Raw genomic sequence first — 24,660 nt, forward strand, 5'->3', positions numbered from 1 at the left:
CAAGAGATGAAAGCAACCTACGTGTACATCCATAGATGAATGGGTAAAGAAGATGTGGTGTATACATATAACAGAATATTATTCAGCCATAAAAAAGAATGAAATCTTGCCATTTGCAATGGATACACCTAGAGAGTATAATGCTAAATGAAATAAGTAAGACAAAGACAAACACCATATGATTTCATTCATATGTGGAATTTAAGAAACAAAACAAATGAATAAACAAAAAAAAAAGAGACAAACAAAAAAACAGAACCTTAAATACAGAGAACAAACTGGTGTTTACCAGAGGGGAGGTGGGTGAGTGGATGGGTGAAACAGATGAAGGGGATTAAGGGTACACTTATTGTGATGAGCTCTGAGTAATGCATAGAAATGTTGAATCGTATTGCACACCAGACACTAATATAATACTGTAGGTTAATTACATTTCAGTAAGAATAAACAAATATACAAATAACAAAGCTGAGGAATACTTGTAAAAAAAAAAAAAAGAAACCAGCAAAGAGGTGCCTGGGTGACTCAGTCCATTAAGTGTCTGACTTTTGATTTCAGCTCAGGTCATGATCTCATGGTTCATGGGATCGAGCCCCCATTTGGGTTCTGTGCTGACAGAGGGGAGCCTATTTGGGATTCTCTCTCTCCCTCTCTCTCTAATCCTCCTGCCGCTTGTGCTCATGAATGCTCTCTCTCTCTCAAAATAAATAAATAAACATGAAAGCAAACAAACCTCTGCTACATGGGATACTGCCTGATTCATTAATCATTGAATAAAGCCAATAAGATCTTTAAAATTTACTCAGTTGAATTTTGTTTAGCAACTGAAGGGAGCAAAAAAGTGAACTGTATACATTTCCAGGAAAAGAGTGGGAGGGGGGCAGGTTGTGTGTGTGTGTGTGTCTCTCTCTCTCTGTCTCCCCCCCGCCCCATTTCTCTTTCTCTTCCACCACCTTCCACCTTCCACACCACACCCTTTACTCTTTCCTGCGACCCTCTCTGACCACAGCTCAGCCTTGATTCATCACAGAGCTCCTCCTCAAACTCTGGACCCCATTGTGACTCAACCCCTGACACTGTACCCTCAACCCCACCCAGACCCCTGCTCCTGTCCGGAACCCCGGTTCTCCCTGCACCCACTGCTCTGGCCTGATAATCCTGGTGGCTCCTCTGTGTCCCTCTGGGGAACCCTCAGCCCCAGCCACAGCCAATTCCAAGCCTAGATCCAGCCTCTACCCTCCACCCCCACACAGGGAGGAGTGCCATCATAGAAAACTCTTATGAATAAGAATAAATAAGAATAAGAGTATTTAATGCAGAGGACCTTTCTACCAGTTACCACTGCTCTGAGCACTAAATGTCCCTGGTCGCCAGCACAGAGCCTCCTGTCCCAGCCAGCATCGTCTCTGGCCCAGCTGGAGCAGTGGCCTCCTCTCTACTTATATTCTTTTTGCTCTCCTCCCAATCCATTCATCACACAGAATTTAGAGATTTCCTTCTAAAACACAGCTTAGATCACATCACTGTCTTATGGAGAAGCCAGGGGCCTGCCATCACATACAATATGGTGGCGTCTCAGGACTCCATCATCCCGTTTCCTGTGACCTCAGCCCTGTGCTCTCCCTCCTATGTCAGCATGTCAGCCAGGCCGGTTCCTTCCCTCTCCTAAGGCAGACACTGCTTGGGACCTTTGCCTCTGCCTGGAACACCCTTTTCCTGATCTGTAACCTTTTTTGGTCATTCAGGTCCCTAACACCAGCTCCTCTGAGGGGGGTCTTCCCAGGCCACTCTGTCTCCCCACTACCTTTGCCTCCAGCATTCTCGGCCACATCACCCCCATTTGCTTCAAATCCTGTATTATTATTTCTGAGTGTACATGCTTTATTTTTTTATTAAAAAAATTTTTTTTTAACATTTATTCATTTTTGAGAGACAGAGACAGAGCACGAGCAGGGGAGGGACAGAGAGAGATAGAGGGAGACACAGACTCCAAAGCAGGCTCCAGGCTCTGAGCTGTCAGCACAGAGCCCGACATGGGTCTTGAACTCACTAACTGTGAGGTGATGACTTGAGCTGAAGTCGGACGATTAACCCACTGAGCCATCCAGGGGCTCCACAGTTTATATTGCTAAACTTTTTCCTGTAAGTGCCTTTGTTCACAGCTGTTTTCCCACCTCCTAGAACAGTGCCTTGTCCAGATCTGGAACTCAGTGAATGTTTTTTAATGAATGAATGAACAAATTATCTAATTTAATTCTCACACAAACCCCACGGTGTATTTCAGTGATTCTCAACCATTGCCGCCCATTAGAATCTCTTGGGGAACCTCAAGAAAATACTGATGTTTGAACCCAAATACACTAGGTGTAATTTCATTGGTCTGTATGGGGTGCGGTGAGTTTCTTTAGGTGATACTAATGTGTAGCCATCTTCGCAGTAAACCACACTTAAATTTTAACCACCCTGGCAGAAGGAATATGGCCAGGGCAGGGCCCATCCATCAGAATTGCCATTTCATTCAAGCCCATACCTGTAGGAAGTCTGGTTACACGCAGGCCCACTGGGCCGAGCTGGGGCAGCAAACTCCGGGGCACTTGAGGAGGGAAGTCGTGGCCTGAAGAACAGACTCCTGGTTTCCCTTTGTGACAGAGTAGGACCTGGAGGCCGCCGAGTTTCCTAAAGAAATCCAGAGGCAGAAATGAAGACCCTTCCCAGACACACGGGAACCACAGCAGCCTGAGCAGCAGTGTTCCACATTCTGGGGTTCTGGAGACCAGGGTGACCCTGGAGAAGAATGGCCATTGTTGGGTAAGAAGGCCCTGCCCTTGCTGAGAGGAGCTTGCCCAAGCACAGGGGTGGGGCTGGAGGTCACAGGGAACACCAGAAACAAAATACATCCCGGCCAAGAGTGGCACAGGGTGGCACAGAAGTGTCTAAACATTGGAATTGGAATCCCAGCTCTGTCTCTGAATAGCTGGGTGGCCTTGGGCATGTCGCTCAACCTTTCTGAGGCTCAGTTTTGTCATGTGTAAAATGGCATAGAACTCACAGGGCTGTTGGAAGGGTTAACGGAGCTGACTGGCCAAAGTGAGCTGCAAGGGACCTGGAGGGCAGAAAGCTGGCCCTTGTCTCCTCTCCTAGCCTCTCTCCCACTCCCTGCTGCAGCCACACTGGCCTTCTTGTCACTCCTCCAATATGACAGTCACTCTCCCACCTCAGGGGCACTCGTGGTTTCTGATGAGGTTTTGGGGTGATGAGGGGGGTTCATGGAGTTTGGAGCTGACAGCCAGGAAAGAATTCTTGAAGATGTCTTTGGTGCAAAAAGGTGATTGTATTAAAGCCAGGGGACAAAACCCTTGGGCAGAAAGAGCTGCCCAGGACCCTGTGGATAGACTGGTTATATACTTGGGAGTTCATATGCTAAAGAAGACTCCCAGGATACTGGAGGCCTAACGACTGTCACCCTAAGGTTGTTTTTCCCTCCAGCAAAGCATTAGCATTAAGACAGCAGGGAGTTCCCTGAGAAACTTTTACTCTGCCTGCCTTAAGTATTTGTCAACAGGCTGCAGGATATAAGGAAATTCAATTTTATCTGCCATTTCCTTCTGTCTTTGTTTCCCATATCAGTTTCTTCTATAGTCGGCTCTTCACCCAGGTTTACTGTCTTATCTCCTGTAAGTCTTTGCTCAAACATCACTTTCTCAGCCTGGGCCTTTTCCCCGTCACTTTGTTTAAAACCGTTAACCTCCCCAATCCTCTTAGGTACTTTCTGTCTCTTTCTAGGCTTTAGTTTTCATCACAGTAGCAATCACCTTTTAAATTCCTTATACTTTACTTTGCCTAGCAGCTAATAGGTGCTTAAAGATGTTTGTTGAATGACTAAATGAAAGGCAGTTATTGTATTATTAGCAGTAGCAACAGAATTATTGTCAGAGTTTGTAGCCTCCAGTTCTGTGTGGCTGGATTCTTATCAAATACTGATGGATAGCAGTGAAATTGACTTCAGGTCCTCTGAAAAGCAGGTCATCTGACCATCCACCTTCCTGAGACTAGAGAATGTATCTTTAGATCTGGCTGCAGATTTGCAGATAAGAGCAGTTGCCTGGGACCCATTAGAGGCCTAGGCACTGAGGAAGTGGAATTTGAAGGTCAAAGAGATGATTTGCTATGGCCATGCTTGGCAGGGAGGAAGAGGAGCTGCCTCCATGGGAAGGGGTAACAGCAGCCTGGCCAGGAAATAAGCCAGAACCTCAGGGAACAAAACACAGTGGAGGATGAACACCCAGTGTGATGCTAACCACTGTAAAGCAAGGCAGCTGATGCCTAAGCATCCTCTCCAGGAGGCACTCATAGCCCCTTTTCCATCGGAAGGACTTTGAACCACTTCTAGTGCTAAGGAAGAAAGGTGATCTGAGGTCAGAGAACATCAGAGGTCAATTTGTACTTGCTGCACATAGCAATGGCTGGCAGACAAAAGATGTTCACTAAATGTTAATTCTCATTTACTCTTCATTGACTCAACAAGTATTTATTAAACTCTTAAAGTGTGGCAGGGCACTGTTACAAGTCCTGAGGAAACGGCTGAACATCTAAAATCCATGTTCTGGTGGAGTTGATATTCTAGTGTGCATGTGTGGGTTGGGGGAGGGGACAGACGGCAAAAGTGAATGAGTAGAAAATATTGAATGGCAGGTAGGTGAAGTGATGGCTGTATTAATTAGCTTAACTGTAGTAACCATTTATGTAATGCATATGCCACATACCTTAAATATATAGAATTTTATCTGTCAATCATTTCGTATTAAAACTGGAAAAAAATGTTTTTTATAAAATACATTGAATGTTAGAAAGTGATAAACACTGGGGCACCTGGGTGGTTTGGTCAGTTGAGTGGCCAACTTCAGCTCAGGTCATGATCTCATGGTTCACGGGTTTGAGCCCCATGTCCGGCTCTGTGCTAACAGCTTTGAACCTGGAGTCTGCTTGGGATTCTGTGCCTCCCTCCTGCCCCTTCCCCATTTGCACGCGCGCTTGCTCTCTCTCAGAAATAAATAAACATTAAAAAAAAACATTTAAAAAAGAAAGTGATAAACACTAAGAAGGAAAATCAAGCAGAGAAGGAAGGTGGGAAGTGTCAGATGGGAGAAGGTTCCAGTTGGGGTTAGGGCCGTGGCAGAAGGCATGCTGAGCAGGGGCCTGTGTGTGAGTGGTGAGACAGTGAGTGAACCCTGTGAAAGGAAATTTGTGGCAGAGAAGCCAGTGAGCACAAGGAATGAAGCAGGGCTGGAGCCAGCTCACAGGGGTGTGCCAGAGACAGTTAATAATCAGGAACTTTGCAAGCCGGTTTTTAAAACTTTGGTTGATTGAAATTGGCCATGGTGGGAATATTTAACCACAGATATTGGCAAACACTATGAGACAAGATGTTTTTTGCTCTTGTTCTCAGAGATCCAGTTAACCAGCAGCAGGGAGAACAAAGGGCAGGCAGGCCAGTGTGGGTGGAACAGAGCTAGCAGGGGGCCGGAGGGGAGAGCCAGGAAATCATGTGGGGCCTTGCAGCTGCTGGCAGGACTTTGACCTGGACTTTGAGTCAGACAGGGAGACATAGGAGGTTTCAAAACAAAACAAAACAAAAAAAGCTTTTTTTTTCTTTTTTTTAGATTTAATTTTACATACCATAAAATTCATTCAAGTATGCCATTGTTACTATTGCTATTATTTTTAGTCATTTACAGATTTGTGCAGCCGTGATCACATTCCGATATAAAAAATTTCTATCACCTCAAAGACATCCCTTGTGTCCATTTGCAGTCATTCCCTGTTCACATACCCAGCCCCAGGCAACTACTGATGTACTTTCTTGTCTCTGTGCTTTGGAGGGTTTGGAGCCGAAAAGGAACATGGTTTGACTTATATTATTGTCACTATTGTATTCTTTCTGCTAAAACATAATAAAGTTCCTGTTCTCTTTTCAGATGACGTGGTGAACTGAATTTTCAGGGAAGATGTTCCACCAGAGCTGGAGTTTAATCTCCCAGCCCTGTGAGCTCTGAGAAAAACTTGTTGGTGGAGCCACACTCACAGGCTTCAAGCTTGCTGGCCAGTTGAAGTTACCTTGTCCTCTGCTGGCTTCAGGCTCTGCTCTCTCTTGGCTGCATCTGGGGCCAAACTTCCCTGTGGGAGGCTGAGTCAGCAGATTGCCTTCTCCAGCAGTCCTGGAGGAACCTGAATGTTTATAGGCATTAAAGCCTGTATTCAGCTGAAGCAGAACACCGAAGCCCTTTTGCATTTCTTGGGTTCAAGAGCAAGGTACTATAGAGAGAAATCTTTCAAGGACAGGTATCAGAAGAGGCCTGCCTGAAATGGCCTTGTGCCCTGGGAAAGGAGGCCTGGGGACTGTAATTATCAGCTGTCAAGGGGTGGAGGAATCCAGGTGTGGGAGGCAGAGGAAAAGGCTTGGGGCAGAGTTCAGGAGAGCTGAGGAATGGGGGGAGAGGGTCAGAGGGGGGGAGTCTGAGGCCCCAGGGCTGGCGGCCACAACAGAGGCTGGGGCCTGGGCATCTCTGGGAGTTGAGACCTGCAAGTCACTTGTCTGTCATCTCTAAGCCTCGCTTTCTTTATCTGTAAAACAGAGAAAAGAACAGTTAGATCCTAGAGTTGTAAGGATTTAAGGAAATAACATCTACAAAGCGCCTTCCAAATGCTTGCTTGGTACACAGTAAGTCTTCTGTAGATGGCAATTATAATCATTCTTCTTGGTATTGTGATACATTATTATTGTTGGTTATTGTCTTAGTCTGTTTGGCAGCTGTGGTTCAAACAACATTTATTTCTCATGGTTCTGGGGACTGGGAAGTCCAAGATCAAAGTGCAGCAGTCAGATTCCAAGTGTGGTGAGAGCCCCCTTCCTGGTTCACAGACCAGGCAGGTCTGACAAAGCAGGTCTGGCAAAGTGGGTCTGCATTCTCCTCAACAAGCAGAAGGGGCAAGCCAGGTCTCTGGGGTCTCAGGACCTAATCACCTCCCAAAGGCCCCCCCCCACCTCCTGCTACCATCACATTGGGGGTTAGAACTTAATAAAAGAATCTGGGGGTGGGAAGCTCAAACTTTTAGTCTCTGGCAGTTACATTACCATATTCTGTTACTATTATAATGACCAAAAGGAATTTGGTGGAAAAAAACTGCATCTGGGGATGCAGCCTCTAAGCCACTGCTTCTTAAACTTCCAAGTGCACACACCTCACTCGGGCTCCCTTTAAGTGCAGAGTCTAATTCCACATGTCTAGCGTGCGGTCTGTGGTTCTGCAGTTGTCCCAAGCTCCCAGGAGTGCTGATGCTGCTGTCCCATAGACGGACCTTGAGTAGCAAGACACTGAAAATTGCCCTGTCCAATATGGTAGCCACAGCCACTTGCAGCTGTTGAGCCCTTGAAATGTGGCTTGTCCAAAGTGAGGTGTGTTTGTAAGTGTAAAATACATACTGGATTGTGAGGATTTACAATCCTCTACCTCCACCCCCCAAAAATGTAAATTATCTCTTTAGTAATTTCTTTTTACATTGATTACATGTTGAAATTATAGGATACAGCTGGTGTTGACCAAAAAAAAGAGCAAAGCTAAAAAAAAAAAGTTTATTTTGGTGTCTCAGAATTACAATTCAGAGAACACAGATTAGGGCTGGAACCCAAATAGTGCCCCACCCCCACTCCAGGGAGCAACAGGCAAGGATTTTTAAAGACAAAAGGGAATGCTTCTATATATTGCTTACAACGAATTTTGATTGATGTTGGCGGAAGAAAACTGATCTTGACTGAATATAATTGATTGCTAAGGCTAAACAAAGTCTCTTACTGTAACACGTATTCAGGCTGAGTCCTTGGAATATTTGTGGTTTGGCCCAGTTCAAAAGTTCATGGTTCCACTGGTGAGGTGTGAACGTTAAGGCCCGCCTCCTGAATGGCCTCCAGACTCATTTTAAAACCCCTTGACATAATGACCCCATCTTATTTCACCTTTCACATGGATTAAATAAAATATTATTGTAATTCATTTCACCCCTTTCTTTTTATGTTTTGGAATGAAGCTACTAGAAAATTGTACATTACAGGTGTAGCTCACAATATATTTCTATTGTGCAGTGTTGCTCTAAAGCTTTTCTTGTCTTTGTCAGCTAGTTCAGGGTTTATCTTGGGAAAGTGGGCTTGGGAAGCCTTGGGAAGTGGGTTCTGAGTTACTGACCTCAGACCCCCAGAGGTCCACAGGCAGCGAGAGGTGGAAGACACGGACCTCAGACTCAGAAAAAAATGACCAAAATCACATGGTGGTACTAAGACTGAGTTCCAAGACTCTGTTTACAGGTCGGTGTGCACTGTAGTCACCATCAGGGCTGACCACAGGTTTCTTCTCAAGCTCAGTCTGTCCACAAAGCCCAGAATTCAGCATGATGCTCTATCTCTTCTCTTTGGTGACAGACCAGAGGCAATAACATGATGCCATGGCTAAGAGGACGAGTCCTCAAGGTGCTGAGAAGTGCGCGGGGATTCTGTGGGCCTCATGGGCAACCACCACCTCTACTTGACCCTCAGGACATTGTGGCCACCTGGGAAGCAATCAGCCTGGGGAGGCAGCCAGTGCCTGAGTACTTCAACTTTGCTCACGATGTACTGGACATGTGGAGCCAGCTAGAAAAGGTGAGGCACACCGTGTCCTAGTGTCCAGCTTGGGCATCAAAGTCTGCCCTCTGGAACCCCACTGTGACTCAGAGCTACAAGATAGGTGGACATTTTGACCTAGGAGTTTTGCAAGTCCTAAAATTTAAACTGTTTTAGGAACTGATTGTCTGGATTTCTTTTTGTGTTTGCGTTCATATGCTTCCTTCTTTATTTTCCCTTCCTTATGTGTCTGTTGTGCCTCTGCATGTTATAGTTCGCTTTTTATTTATGTTAAAGGTGCTAACTTTGTATTTAGAGCAGGAGAATATAAACTATCTCAAAGCAATTTGTTTATGTTAACTTTAAGAAGAGCTTGTTTAAAGAAAAACAATGAGGGAACTAACACCATTAGTGGATTCACTAAAAGTATACTTTTCATGGGTATAGTAAAGTATGAAGGTGGTTGCAGTTAGATAGACATGGTTCATCCACTTGAAGTGTGACCTTGGATAAATGCACCAAGCTCTTTGGATTTTTTTCACCCATATTTTTTCATCTTTAGTTTTCGCATGTATCAAATGGGAGTCATACCATCTGCCACCTGGGAAGCATATGTAGAAGATGGAGCCAGGGCCTGTTCCTGTCTACAAAGTCTGAGCTCTTTTTCCAACCTGGCATTGTCCTTAGAAGATTTCTCTCAATGATAAATACAAACAGGGTTACATCAGCAAAAATGGTGGAATCAGGATTTGCTATAATTTTATCCTCTATAAAAGCAACAGCAATGAAAAACCTTGGAAAAATTGTCAGAATCTACTTTTTAAAATTCTGGAGACTTACCAAAGGCTGGAATAGATCAGGGAGCGTTTCTTAAAGAAACACTCATTAAAGATTCGGATAAATCTCCGTAAGAATTCCCCTGAGATATTACTTCATTATGTAAAAATAACGTATGCCTCGTGACAATTTTGGGAAAATTTTAAAACACATCTGATGAACTCCAACTTTAGGGAAACAAGGACTGCCAGAAAATGTTACCCTCTACGTTATATATGCACTTAGCAGATTACCTGAAGTCTGACTTTTTAAAGTTGAATTGTACGTTTTTTAAACTTGATTGCCCTTGAAGCAGAAAGTATAATGTTTCAAAAAAATGATAACACATCTCTAATTAATATAGATACTCAATGTAATATTTATCAAAATCCCACGGGACTTCTTTGCTGAAATCTTCTCCAAAAATTGATGTGGAAACGCAAGGGACCCTTAATAACCTCAGCAGCCTTGAAAAAGAAATACAACCCTGGAGGACTCAAACCTGCTACAGAGTTATAGTAATAACTGTATTTTTTTTTCCTGTGTGAGAAAAAAAAAAGACAGTGTAACACTGGTATAGGGATAGATCTGGATGGATGGATGGAATAGAATTGAGAGTCCAGAAATAAACCCATAAATCTATGGTCAGTTGATTTTCAACACAAGTGCCAAGAAAATTCAGTGGGGAAAGAATAATCTTTCCAACTAGTGGTGCTGGCACATATTATGATTCCATCCATATGAAATATCCAAAACAGGCAAATCCATAGAGACAGAGTAGATGAGTGGTTGCCAAGGGCTGGGGAGAGGGGAGAATGGGAAGTGACTGCTAATCTGTACAGTGTTTCTTTTTGGGATGATGAAAACGTTCTGGAATTAGATAGTGGCAATGATCACAGCACTTTGGGAATATACTAAAAACCACTGAATTGTGCACTTCAGAATAGTGAAGTTTATGGTATGAGAATTATATCTCAAAAAAAGGGGACCCAAAACAGTAGGAATCATATGCTGTCTTTTGCATTAAAAAAAGTGGTATGGAAAACAGAATATACTTAATGTTTACCTAAAGAAACACTGAACAGATATGCAAGAAACTAATAATACTGGTTACTCATTGAGGCAGGTGAAGTGAGGAGCAACATAGATGGGCATAAGGATGGGAGGAAGCCTCTCAATGCATCTTTCCATATTGTTTTGAATTTGAACACTGTTGAACACTGTGTTGAATTTAAACACTATTGCAACAAAATCAAATAAAACAGTAACAAGCAAACAAAAGTCCTCAACAAATGTTTTCCTTTTCTTTTCTGCCTACACTGCCATCTAGGCTGGACACAGGCCCCCGATCCCTGCATTCTGGTGGGTCAATGGCACGGGAGCAGAAGTCAAGTGGAACTTTGAGCAGCTGGGGCAGCAGTCCAGGAGGGCGGCGAATGTGCTAAGGGACACGTGTAGCCTTCAGCCTGGGGACAGGATGATGCTGGTGCTCCCGCGGCTCCCTGAATGGTGGCTGGTCAGCGTGGCATGTATACGGACAGGTCAGTGAGCAGGGCTGAGGCTACCACTTGGGGCCAACACACCTGCCAGAGTTTTGCAGAGTCCACATGGTTTGGGAGATGGAGCAAAGTGAACTTTACGTGGAGTTTTGTTTACTTCCCCTTTGCCGAACAGTCACAAACTTGATTGAGGACGGGGGGCCAGGTAGTAATGTAATTGAGGAAAGCAGGTCGGTGTGGGGCGGTAGGGAGCACTAGTGACTGCCGGATAGTGCAGCTCACATGGCTCATCAAAAGGGGGCAACTGCTTCTCAACTCCAGCCCGATGTTTCCGTGTGTGAATGAGGGCCAGTGTTTCCAGCACTTCTGACTTTGTAATAGAAAACTCTGGATTTTTATGGGGGAAGAAAAACTGTTGAGAATGAAACAAACTTTAGAAAAAATCTGAGTGGAACAAACCAAACATATTTTTTGCTGGTCATGGTTTGGGAGCTGTGAGCGTATGGAGAGTAATGCAAGTATGCATGAGAGACCTTCCTAGTCAATCTACATTACTTTCACTCTTAGACTTTATGGCTCTCACCACCACAGCATCTACCAGCTGCCAAGGGAAGAAAGAGAAGGACAAAATAATCAAAGCCATAAGATTAGCCCTTGAGGATTCCTCCTCCTGCTGTTATGAATGGCCAAGGCAACGGACCATTGATCTTCTTGGGGTGATTCTTCCAGCACAGGAGCAGAGGCGGAAATAGAACTCAGAGGGCCTCTGCTGACCCTCTGATGCTCTTATTGAACGGGCTAGAGTTCTTATGCTGACTTTACAAAAGCAAGACAACTACTTTTGGTGGAGAGCTGGTTTCTCCACCCACTGGGAACTTTCCACTACTTGAAAGGTTGACCACGCCCTCCAACCCTGTCCATAGAACACTGTCTGAAATATGGATGTTTTTACAAATAATGTTTGCAAAACAGAGGGGGATACAAACTCATACCAGAGAATTAGCTTTTCTATACAAACAAGTTTAGTCAACCATTTTGTGAATGGATTGTCAAAAAAAAAAAAAAAAAGGCAGGAACTTTACTTCTATTTTTATATACTCTTGCACAAAATATAAAAATCACCATTATAGTACATCCAGCTTGAGGAAAAGAAACAGGCCCACAGGTTTTGGGAGTTCTCCGTATCCTGCCATGGCATATAAGGTTTATTTAAATGAGAGCCTAGGTAAAGGAGCCCTTATGTTTTTCTTGAGGACCTACTATGTGCCTGGCAGTGTGTTGGGCACTTTGCATGATCAAAACTTCTTTTTGGGGTATTATTTTCATTATTTTTCCTGTTATCTAAATGTCTCCAGTTCCCCCAATTGTGCAGATTCACCCATTTCTTTGATGTCCAAATAAAATAGTTCAAGACTACATCATACATGACCATGTCAAGTCCAACATCATCTCCAACATTTTAGAGGATCCCCAAGCTGGATGTCCTTATATTCTCACATTGCCATGTTCTCCTGATATGCACTTATTACTGGTCTTCTTGTCTATGGTGTTAGACTCATTTCTCTTGCTGACATCCCTAGCTGTCCACCATCTGCTTGGGCCCCCAAAACAGCACACACAACTCCAGGTGGGACAGACTTCTGGAAATAGCTAAAGCAGAGGGATGAAGTAAAGAGATACCATTCACCTCCCAAAGTGTTCATGCTGGGTTTTAAAACCTGTAAAAGCTTAGGAGATAAAGCAAAGTGTAATGAGAACTTTGGTTTGGCTCCAACACCATTTGGGATTGGCCCCTTCCTCTGTCTACTGTCCTCACTCACTGGCCATGGCAAGATGACCCATTCTTTTAGGATCTCTTTCTTCTCATCTGTGAAATGAGAGTGCTGGGCTCAGTGGGTGTTTACAACCTCCATTCTGAGATACTCAGGTGGCTTTTCAGGTGTCTGATAAAATTTGTCCATGTTTTATGCTTCCACATCCCTTCCCCTTGGGAAGAGATGGACTCAGCTGCATTCAGAAGTGGTTTTGGTTGATGTTATACAAGCTCCCACCTACTGTACCTACCCTCCCACCACCCACCCCAAGAGATCCACTCTCAACACTAGGATTTATTGTAGCCTTTTGTGTGAAGGCATGGCAAACCAAGGAGCTAGGTCATTTCTAAAACAGTATTTGAGATCTTGGACCCTTAGGTTTACCACCTCTTAGACTCACAATCCCAGTTCTACCACATGTTAGCTGTGTGATCTTGGGCAAGTTATTTCATTTAATTAAGGCATAAGGGTCTAAGTCTTAGTTGTTGTTTTTGTTGTTGTTGTTGTTTGAATCTGCAAAATGGGTATAAAAATAGCACCTACTCATCAGGGTTGTGAGAATTAAATGAAATAATGCATGTAAATTCTTAGCACATATAAGTGCTCCATAAACATATTCTGGATTCCATTATTGTCATTATTGTTACCTTTTCCAGTTCAGGCATTCCAACCCTGTCCAGTCCCTTCCTGTTCCTTTATCTGATGGGACTATTAGGGTCTGGACTTCTTCACAGGGCTCTTTCCCTGCTGCCCAGTCAACATCCCCTCTCTGTGTGGTGCCAGGGGTTGTCATGATTCCGGGTGTCTCTCAGCTGACGGAGAAGGACCTCAAATATAGGCTGCAGGCATCCAGGGCCAAGTCCATTATCACCAGTGACTCCCTGGCTCCGCGGGTCGACGCCATTAGTGCTGACTGCCCCTCCCTTCAGACCAAGCTACTGGTGTCAGACAGCAGTCGGCCAGGCTGGATGAACTTCAGGGAACTCCTCCGGTAAGTTGGGGTTTTCCAGAGAACAGCATAAAGATGAGGCCAAGGTTTTCCCCCTTTAAGTAATAGGGGATGGAGTGTATTGCTGATTGTACACGAAGAGAGTGAACCAGAAAGGAGCACTCAACTGTGGAGATCACGTGGACCTGAGACCTAATCCCAGTGACCGCCTTAAGATCCTTCAAAGTCACTCACTTTTCAGTACTAGAATTGTCATTAGCTTTTCTGGGTGTCTTTTGCTTCTGTCATGGTGCTAGTGGTTACAGAACTGGTAGCCAGAGTAAACTAGATAACCCATATGATGCACTTAGGACATAGTGGGTGGTCAATTAGTAATATAATAATAGCTGCCATGCATTGAGTGCTTGGTGTATGCTAGGCATTGTGCTCGGTAAGCATTTACCTACATTCATTCATGCACCAAAGATGTAATGAACATCTATTTTGTGTAAGCATTGTGTTTGGTGCTCTTATTTAATACTTGGAAAAAAACCCTATGAAGTACCCTTTAACCCAATTTTACAGGTAAGGAAACTGACACTCGAAAAGTAAAGTGACTTATGCAAGATGCTCACAAGTAGTTACATGATGGTTGGGACAGAACCAAAAGCCATCTGCCTTTGAGCAACACCCTGGTGGAAGCCTACCTTGGCATTTGAGATTTTGTCCTGATCAGAGGCAGAAACAAAAAGGGGCCCTGTCAGAGGCCTGTACCATGAAGTCACACATGCACATTCCACAGACCAACTACCACCCATTCACCTGGGTGTTGTTTCACTTTATTTTACTTTTCTTACTAATATCAACATTTGTCTCTTATCAGTAGCTTTATTTGAAAAAGAACTATGTGCCACATTCACTTAAATGTGTTACAGATTTTTAGGATTATAAGACCCACAAGCATGCATTGCAAGTAATTTATCTTGTATTTTCCAAAATATTATATTTCCAATATGTGACACTTTTTATAATATATTATTATGTTATATTTCATTGCAATGATTATCAGCAGAAACTTGAACAGAAAATACTCAGCACGTGTAGGTAGTAAAGTAAAAAAGATATATTTAGAAGTTTGAGGACATGGTAAATAATCTTTAGATTGTTCTTGCCTATATTAGAATGCAAACTTTCTACTAAAAATTATGGAAAATTCTGTTTATTTTGTTTTACTTATTTATTTGGCCATTTATCTTTGGGTACTGTTTTAAATTCAGATTCCCACATCTGACTTGCTTAACCAGATGTACCTGAGCAAAGGCCCTGGGAATCTGTATTGTAAGAGATCTGCCCAGATGACATTGATGAGCTGCTGGGTTGGCCTAGACCAGGAATTCTCAATTTTGGCTGTCATTAGAATTACCCAAGGAGCTTTTAAAAAAACCAAAATATACAAAAAAAAAAAAAAAAAAAATCCTAGTGCCCCAGGCCCACCATCAAAGCTTCTATTTTTCTCTAGGGTAGAGCCTGGGCAATGGGATTTCTTTTAAAAACTCACCAGATGCCCCTGTGGTCCAGCCAGGATTGAGAACCAGTGGGTGAGAAGATTTGCCAGATCACAGAACTTTAGGAGTTACCCAGATCTCAAACCCACAAATTTAGGGAATCCTTCAGCCCTAAATTACCTGGAATTGGGGTGAGGGCTATGCTGTGCAGAGGCATAGACACAGAAATGTGCTTATCCACCAGAGAGTCCTCATGCCCAGGTGGAGGAGCACAGGCTCTTTTGAGTGAGTTGCTTCACCAGTTTTGAGCCTCAATTTCCTTATTTGCAAAGGGTTATAATGATAGTACCTACCCCATGAGGTGATTGTAGGGCTCAGAGACAATGCCAACTGGAGCTTCCAGCACAGTGCCTCACAGGTAGTATTTAATAAGATGGTAGCCAGTATTGTTGTTGTAAATATTATTGTTATTATGACTATTTTTACTACTTGTAATACCACCTAGGATTTTTATATTTTACAGCGAGGCATCCACAGAACACAACTGTGTGAGGACCAAGAGTCAAGACCCACTGGCCATCTACTTCACAAGTGGCACTACTGGGGCCCCCAAGATGGTTGAGCACTCCCAGGCCAGCTATGGACTGGGTTTTGTGGCCAGTGGAAGGTACCAGGGGACAGCTCATCTGGCAGGTCAAGTAACAGAAAGTAGGGAATGAGCCAGAGAAACGTAAGAGGCATAGTGTCAAGAGTGAGGTCAGAGAACTAACATGGGGCACCTGGGTGGTTCAGTCAGTTGAGCGTTTGACTCTTGGTTTCGGGTCAGGTCATGATCTCCACAGTTTGTGAGATCGAGTCCCGCATTGGGCTCTGAGCTGACAGTGTAGAACCTGCTTGGGATTCTCTCTCTCTCTGCCTCTCCTCTGCTCATTCTCTCTCTCTCTCTCTCTCTCTCTCTCTCAAAATAAATAAACTTAAAAAAAAAAGAAGAATGAAGTCAGAGAGCTAACAAAGTGTGAACTCAGGTAGAATCAGAAGGCCTTGCCTGGGCTTTACTTTGAGCAAGGTGAGAAGCCATTGGAGATTTTTTGTTTTTGTTTTTAATTGTGGTAAGAGATACATAACATAAAATTTACCATCTTAACCTTTTTAAGTGTAGAATTAGTGTTATTAAGGACGGTCACATTGTTATACAGTCATCCCCACCATCCATCTCTGGAACTTTTCCATTTTGTAAATCTGAAACTCTATGCCCATTTATACATTAATTCCCCATTTCCTCCCTCCTCAACCCTGACACCCACCATTCTACTTCCTGTCTCTATGAATTTGACTACTCTGGGAATCACCTATAAGTGGAATCATACAGTATTTTTCCCTTCATGTCTAACCCATTTCACTTAGCAAAATGTCCTCGGGTTTCATCCATGTTGTAGCATGTGTCAGAATTTCCTTTCTTTTTAAGGCTCATTAATGAATATTGCAACGTATGTAACTTATCAGTGTTGTTTATCCAGTCACCCAAGGATGGACACTTGGGTTGCTTCCACTTTTTGGCTGTTATCACTAGTGCTATTAACATGGGTATATAAACATCTATTCAAACCCAAATTCTTTTGGGTGTATATATCCAGAAGTGGAATTGCTGGATCATACAGTGATTCTATGTTTAATTTTCTGAGGAACATTGGAGTATTTTGAGCAGAGGAGTGATTTGCTTTTTTAAAGGATCTGTCAGGAGTTTGGGTTGAGAATAACCTGTAGGGGGCAAAGGATGAAGCAGAGGCCCACTTCAGAAGCCAGTGCATTAAGAGGCAAAGGTGGAGGGAGGCTTCCGCAGGGGAAGTGAGAGGAGGCAAGATTCTGAATGTAGTTTGAACATAGGCCTAATAAGATTTGCTGACAGGTTTGATGTGAAGTGAGAGACAGCGAGAAGAGTCAGGGGTGATGCCTCGTTTTATGGCCTGAACAATTCGAAGCGTTAACTGGCAGTGGGAAGACTATGTTGAGCGGTTTGGTGGGAGGAACACAAGGAGTTCATTTTCAGCGTCCTAAGTTTGAGATGCTTAGTAGACATCTCCATACCCTGAGTTAAGAAAGGAGATATTGGGAGGTATTTGGAGATACATGTGTAGAGTTAGTGGGAAATATTCATGATGGAATTGTCAGCAAGGTGGTACTTAATGCCATGAAATTGGATGAGATCAGCAAAGAGTAAAAGACACTGGGAAGAGAAGAGGCCTGGGCACTGAATGCCTGAGGCATTTCTGCAATGAAGTGGTAAGCAAGGAGAACTAGGAGAAGGAGACCAAGAAGGAGCAGCCAAGGTTGAGGACCAGGAAGACCGTGTGTCCTAGAATCCAAGTGCAGAACATGACCACTTGTGTATTTTCTATGCTCACAGGCACCCTTCCTTGGATGTCCTTCCTTCTCTGCCTCCCCTGTGTAGTTCCTGCACATCATTTACATCTCACTCAGCCCTCACCTCCTCTGGGGAACCATTTCTCAGATCCGTCTCCATCCTGTCTCTGGGTTGGGTGCCCATTCTCCAGAATTGCGTAATTGCATAATTGTAAAATGGCTCTGTGTTTAACTCTTTGAAAGCTTGCTCTTCAGCGTCTTCCTAGATGTTTAAACTTACTAAACTGTAGGCTCCTCAAAGCAAGACTGATCATTCTTTGCTACACTCTAATGCCAAGTGTAGAATAAGTGCTGAATAAACTTTGGCTGAATCAAGAAGTTTCCTCATCACATTGTACTGAGATTATGTGTTCCTTTACAGATCACTCCCACTAGATTGTCAACTCTTGAAAGCATGGGATCTGTCTGTTTAATTCTGTATCCTTCGCCTATGGCATAAATACACAGAATATGCTCCATAAATGCTTGTTGAGAGAAAGAGTGGCTTTAGGGTTCTTGTACCAATTTGATAACTACAAGTGAGTTATAAGTGAACCTTGGTCAAGGCTCCAAATAAGGTAACATTGATACTGTAATCCTTTTTAAAAGAAGAAGCACTGCTGGAGGTACTGACTTTCTCTAATTTTTGGCAGGCATTGGGTGGACTTGACCAAATCAGACATCTTCTGGAACACCTCAGACACGGGCTGGGTGAAGGCAGCCTGGACCCTCTTCTCTGCCTGGCCTAATGGATCTTGCATTTTTGTGCATGAACTGCCCCGAGTTGATGCCAAGGTTATCCTGAATGTAAGAAACAAAAATATGGCTTATGTGTTGGGTGTAAATGAAATGAGTGGAGTATAGGCATTGGGGATGCCTGGCTGGCTGAGTCAGTAGAGCATGCAGCTCTTGATCTCAGGGTTGTGAGTTCAAGCACCACATTGGGGGTTGAGATTACTTAAAGAAATAAAGCTTTTTAAAAAAAGGAATACAGGGGCGCCTGGGTGGCGCAGTCGGTTAAGCGTCCGACTTCAGCCAGGTCACGATCTCGTGGTCTGTGAGTTCGAGCCCCGCATCAGGCTCTGGGCTGATGGCTCAGAGCCTGGAGCCTGTTTCCGATTCTGTGTCTCCCTCTCTCTCTGCCCCTCCCCCGTTCATGCTCTGTCTCTCTCTGTCCCAAAAATAAATAAACGTTGAAAAAAAAATTAAAAAAAAAAAAAAAGGAATACAGGTTTTGAATTTGCAGGAGCAGAGGCATAAGTGACCACAAGGCCTCTTTGGTGCTGATATTAAACAAAATGGCTCCCAGGACCATCCATATCTGACTCCTGCCCACCTGGCCACCTTCAGTTATTGCCTGTCCTATAACTAGATTCCTGGACAAGACCATTTAATATCTCTGAACATTTTCATATTGTATGTTTTCTGCATTGGGTGCCTCTCCCTCTACCAATTTCTTCCTGTGCTCCTGTCAAAACCCTAGTTACTTTTCCAAACCTTGGGGAAAGCCATACTCTACTCCTCAATTCCATGTGCTACTATCCATGGTGCCTAGTGTGAATATTTCACCCAGCCGGAGTATCCTGATGACTCCTGCCCACTTTCCCCGGGTTTTGTCATAATTATTGACCCCATAATTATTGACATAAGGCACCTTCCTTCTCCCCTCTACATCCTAAACCACCATTCCTTAAAACATCTGAGGGGCAGTCTGCGGGTGCGTGCTCTTTGCATTGAGGTAAGCTGTGTCACCTGGTGGCTAATAGCATAGACCATGCCGTCATTCAGACCTGACCTCTGATCCTACATCTTCCATTTGCTAGCTGTGTGTCCTTGGGAAAGGTACCTAACTTCTTTCCTTGAGATGAGAAAATTGAACCTCAGTTTCTTCATCTGTAAGAAAGAAAGGGATAATACAGTCCTATGGAGAATGAAACAATCCTAGGCATGGGGCCTGGCACAGAGTGGGCTGCTAACACGTTTTGACTATTATTGCCATTACCAAGCTCACCATCATCATTTTTCACTTAGGGCTTGATCAGCCAGTGTGTACCTTGTCCCTCTACTGCCTCTAGCCCCTACCTAGTATATTAGTTATCTATTGTAGTAAGTTACCCCTAAACTTAGCAGCTTAAAGCCAACATTTAGTATCTCACAGTTTCTGGTGGTCAGGAGTCTGGGAGCAGTCTAACAGGTGGTTCTCAATCAGGGCCTCTCATGAGGTAGCAGTCAAGCTGTCAGCTAGGTATATCCATGTTCATAGCAGCATTATTCCTAATAGCCCAAAGGTAGAAGCAACCAAGTCCCATTGGCAGATAAATGAATAAACAAGATGTGATACATGCATACAGTGGAATATTATTCAGTCTTTAAAAAGAAGGAATGACACTTAGGGCACCTGGGTAACTCCATCAGTTGAGCTTCCAACTTCGTCTCAGGTCATGATCTCATGGTTCCTGAGTTGGAGCCCTGCGTTAGGCCCTGTGCTGTGTCTCCCTATCTCTCTGCTCCTCCCCTGCTCATGCTGTCTCTCAAAAATAAATAAATGTTAAAAAAAAAAGGACTGACCTGTGCTATATCATGGATGAATCTTGAAGACATTATGTTAAGTGAAATAATAAGCCAGCCACAAAAGGACAAATACTGTATGGTTCACCTATATGATGTATCTAGAGTAGTTAAAATCATGGAGACAGAAAGTGAAATGGTCAGGAGCTGGAGGAAAGGAGAAATGGGGCAATATTTTATAATGGGTACAGAGTTTCAGTTTGGGAAGATTTTTAAAGTTCTGGAGATGGATGGTGGTGATGGTTGTACAATAATGTGAATGTATTTAATGCCATTAGACTGTATATTTAAAAATGGTTAAAATGATAAATTTTATGTGATGTGTATTTTACCATAATAAAAGAAAGACATCTGCCAGGACTGCAATTACCTTAAGGCTTGACTGGGACTAGAGAATCTCTTTAAAAACCCACTCATGGTTTTTAGAGGACTTCAGTTTCTTACTGGCTATTGGCCAAAGGTTTCAGTTTCTGACTATATACACTCGAGTATACTCATGACATGGTGGCCTGTTTTCCCCAGAGCAAGTGACTTAAGATAGGGGGAGAGAGGGATGGTACCCCAGACAGAAGCTGTAGTATTTGTACAATCTAATCTCGAAAGTGGCATCTGTCACCTGTGCCGAATGTTCTTGGTCACACAGACCAAACTTGGTTTTGGTAAAATACCAGGAAGTGAAGTCATCTGGAGCCACCTTGGAGGCTGGATGCCTCGTGTAGTTTTCAACTTCTCTGCTCTGGTAATGAGAGTATGAAGACCCAGTTCACCTGCTCCATCTGCACAAAGGCCCACCCGAATACCTCTAATTGTTTTTGTTTAGACTCTCTCCAGTTTCCCGATCACCACCCTCTGCTGTGTCCCCACCATCTTCCGGTTGCTTGTACAGGAGGATCTGACCAGGTACAGCCCAACTGTTAGATGCTTTGGGGACCTAAGTATGTGAATGTACAGTACACATACATACAGTATATGTACACATGCACACCTATGCTGTCATACCACCTCTGTCTGTGTTTCTGTCTCTCTGTCTCTGTCTCATCTCTGTCCCTCTCCTATCTCTCTCCCTCTCTTTCTCTCTCTCTCTCTGTGTATATGTATATATATATATGTGTATACATATGTATATATATATATGTATACATATATACGTATATATAATATACACACATACATCTGTGATTCTCTATATAGAGAATATATATCTAGAATATTATATATATCTGTGTTTCTCTCATGCACACATACTCAAGCACATAGGCATCTATATCCTTTGCAGATGCCCCACATAAATGAAATTCTTGCCCCTCCCACACCCAGGAATTTTCATCCAGATGGAATTGGATAGATTTAAGATAGTCTGGAATCTTAGCACTTGAGGTGGGCTGTGTCTCCATCATATACCCATAGGCCATTCCCTCATCAATATGTCTGCTACTTCTGTGAGGTTGGAGGAATTATTGGATACCTGTTAGCCTCCTGTGGAATGGGATTTGTGGCCAAGGCCAAGGACTAGCAAGCCCACCACAATTGATGTTCCATGCCTCAGCCCCAGATTAAGCCCATTCAGCTACCCTCTGAGTGAATGCCTTGGGTATCCCACAGAAGGCAACAAGACACTGTGTGCCTATGGCTCCCATCCTGGGTGAATCCAAAGCGACATCTGCTAGCAGGACAAGTCTAGTTGCTGGGGTATGTGGAGAAACATCTGTTGTCCTTACTGACTCTGATCTATGTCTGCCTCTTCTATTCTTTCCCAAGTCGTGGGGAGTTGTCCCCACCCTCCCCACATCTTCCCTCATCCCATGTATCTGTCCGTGAAGCACCAAGGGAGCTCTTGCATGTCTCTCCTGGGGAATTCTTTCCTAATGTAAGAATTCATCCCATTCACTGACCCGTTGTGTATACCTCTATATCATGGTTTTAACAGAAAGCAAACTCTGAATGATTTTTTTCAAGAGCAATTTGGTTGAAAGATACTAGGTAATACTAATTAATACGCAAACCGAGTTTATCCAAAGGGGGACAAATGGTTGAAAATGTATTTGCAACCACCAGTTGTTCACATTTTGCATAATTTGTTAAATGGAAGGGTAGATTTGCAATGTATTTAATATCTATAGGAATTTTGGCCCATTCTTGACAATTTTCATATTCCTAGAGGGCTACTTTCTACTGTTTAAATTTGTAATCGATTTATAACCAGGTGGCTGTCCTAAGCAATTTACTGTCTGTTTGTTTTCAACAAAGTTATTTTGGCCAATTGACTGTTATGCCAAAACCTACTATATGAGGTTCTGATTTTTCAGAATCAGACAGGATTGGTTTTTAAAAAATTACCTGCCCCTGAGGAACATGCCTGCAAAGCCAGAGGATAGGGTAGTTGGAACAGATTATAAAGCCTGCCTTTTACCCTCCAGTGCGTTTAGATGTCTAGACCTGAGCAGCAGTACTGGAGAGTGAGGTGGGGGATGGGGAACTCCTGACATAGGTGGCCTTATTTTCCAACTGAGAAAGGTACCAGTTTCAGAGCCTGAGGCACTGTCTGACCGGAGGAGAGGCCCTGAATCCTGATGTGAGAGAGAAATGGAAGAGCCAAGTGGGCCTGGAGCTGCATGAAGGCTATGGCCAGTCTGAAACAGTGAGTGCTGCTGGGGCCTGGGTCCCTGCCACAGGTCACCTCCACCTGGGCTCTTGGCCAGTAGGGGGAGATGGCCAACCCACCGAGCCTCCTGCCTTCCAGACACCTGTCAGGGACTGCCCTGCCCACTGGGAGAAGCTGATAACAAAATCCCATCAGCTTTTCTTCCCTTTTGGTTTAAAGATAATTTGAAGTGATTTCACAATGACACCACAGCCAGCAAACCAACTCTCATGGCCAAGGGTGCTGTTTGTGTCCACTAGGACAGCCTACCTTTGTCTCCGGTCAGCACTCACGATCTTAGACACTATTCCCTACAGCCATCTGGGCAGCAGAGATTTGGTGGTTAACTGAGTCTTTCAGCTTAGTGACACATTTGATTCTTTACGTTTGAGTGCCCAGTAGGCATTCAGTAAATGTGTGGTGACTATGGAAAGAAGAGAAGGAAGGAAGGGATGAGGAAGAGACAGAAAGGAAGAGGGGGGAGGAGAGGAGGGAGGGGAGGAGAGTTAGAAGGCAAAGTGGGAGAAAAGATGGGCACCAGGAAGGAAGCGAAGGGGATAAGCTTCCTCCTTGTTGGTACTACTTTCTCTCCAGGTTGTAATCTGTGCCAATTCAAAAGGCATGAAAATCAAATCTGGATCCATGGGGAAAGCGTCCCCGCCTTACGATGTGCAGGTAGGCAGCCTCCCCTAACTGCTGCTGAAGCTTGGTTCAAAGAGAACACAATGCATGTTCTGGGTTAGCGACAGCAGGCTTAGCTGGGGGGTGGCCTGGCTGTGCAGATATCCAGACACTGCCCTATGATCTCTCTGCCAGATTGTGGATGATGAGGGCAACATCCTGTCTCCGGGAGAAGAGGGAAATGTTGCTGTCCGAGTCAGGCCTGCCCGGCCCTTCTGTTTCTTCAGTTGCTATTTGGTAAGTGGCAGGGGATGGCCATTTTCACAATGATTTCTGTGTGCCGAGCATTGTGTTCCTAGATTTATAAACACCTGTTTGTTTAACCCTTGCGATAACTGCATGAGGTAAGTTGGTATTATTATTGATAAAGAAGTTGGGAAGATAAAGTGACTTATCCAATGTCAAGCACCTAGTATGTACAGGACATGGATGTGAGCATGGGTATGTCTGAGAGTGTAAATTTAAAACACAGGGGAGACCCCATCATTTCAATGATGAAAAATTGCAGTTCAGAGAAAGGAAGGGACTTCACAAAAGTCAAACTGCAATTTGTGTCAGAGCCTAATTTTCAGAATTCTTTTTGTCTCGAGTCTTGTGTGCAAGAGGGGTTTACTGGCAGGGCTTGTGCCCAAGAATTCTAGTCTAAGTTTCTGTGATAACCCAGTAATTACCTCTCTCTTGTGCCCACTTTTGTTGGTGTTTATGATGGGCTTTCTTTTTGTGAGACTCCTCTATAAAGCTCTATTGACATGGTTCTCAACCCTGGTTGCACATTAGAAACACCTTGGAAGCTTCAAAACACTACTGATACTCAAGCCCCACTGAATGAGATCAACCTTTCTGAGGATATGGATCAGCTCCCCTGGTGATTCAGATGTGCAGCCAAGGTTAAGAACCACGGCTTTAGTAGGAACTCTATCTGGCTGTATGCGAAGCTGCCAGTCTGCTACACCGGGAGGAACACATAAAAATCAGTCCATTTGTTTTTAGAGTGGTGTATATGTGTTTTAGTGGCTTCTGTGACTACAAGAGAAATAGTCTTTCATGGCATGGTATTTCATTTAAAGTCACAGAAGCTTACCTACCAGAATAAACCAAAAAAAAAAAAAAAAACCAAAAAAGCCTCCCAACAATAAAACAGTAATACACCAATCAGAG

The 24,660-nt window shown here is 43.7% G+C and overlaps 1 protein-coding gene across 7 annotated transcripts in view; it reads left to right on the plus strand.

Moving 5' to 3' along the window:
• The first annotated feature begins 8,476 nt into the window (after positions 1 to 8,476).
• The window catches only part of ACSM5 (acyl-CoA synthetase medium chain family member 5), a 36,441-nt gene continuing 20,257 nt past the window's right edge, over positions 8,477 to 24,660 (plus strand). For all 7 annotated transcript variants that reach the window (XM_032591599.1, XM_032591598.1, XM_032591601.1 and 4 more), the window contains exons 1-9: positions 8,477 to 8,689; positions 10,797 to 11,007; positions 13,563 to 13,770; positions 15,736 to 15,879; positions 18,266 to 18,419; positions 21,001 to 21,080; positions 22,695 to 22,818; positions 23,416 to 23,496; positions 23,638 to 23,739. In XM_032591599.1, the coding sequence (XP_032447490.1) occupies positions 8,486 to 8,689; positions 10,797 to 11,007; positions 13,563 to 13,770; positions 15,736 to 15,879; positions 18,266 to 18,419; positions 21,001 to 21,080; positions 22,695 to 22,818; positions 23,416 to 23,496; positions 23,638 to 23,739 (1,308 nt within the window). In that variant the 5' untranslated portion in view covers positions 8,477 to 8,485. The remainder of the gene's footprint in view (positions 8,690 to 10,796; positions 11,008 to 13,562; positions 13,771 to 15,735; positions 15,880 to 18,265; positions 18,420 to 21,000; positions 21,081 to 22,694; positions 22,819 to 23,415; positions 23,497 to 23,637; positions 23,740 to 24,660) is intronic.

This window comes from Lynx canadensis, chromosome E3 (assembly GCF_007474595.2).
Source record: "Lynx canadensis isolate LIC74 chromosome E3, mLynCan4.pri.v2, whole genome shotgun sequence".
In the NCBI taxonomy this organism is placed as follows: domain Eukaryota; kingdom Metazoa; phylum Chordata; class Mammalia; order Carnivora; family Felidae; genus Lynx; species Lynx canadensis.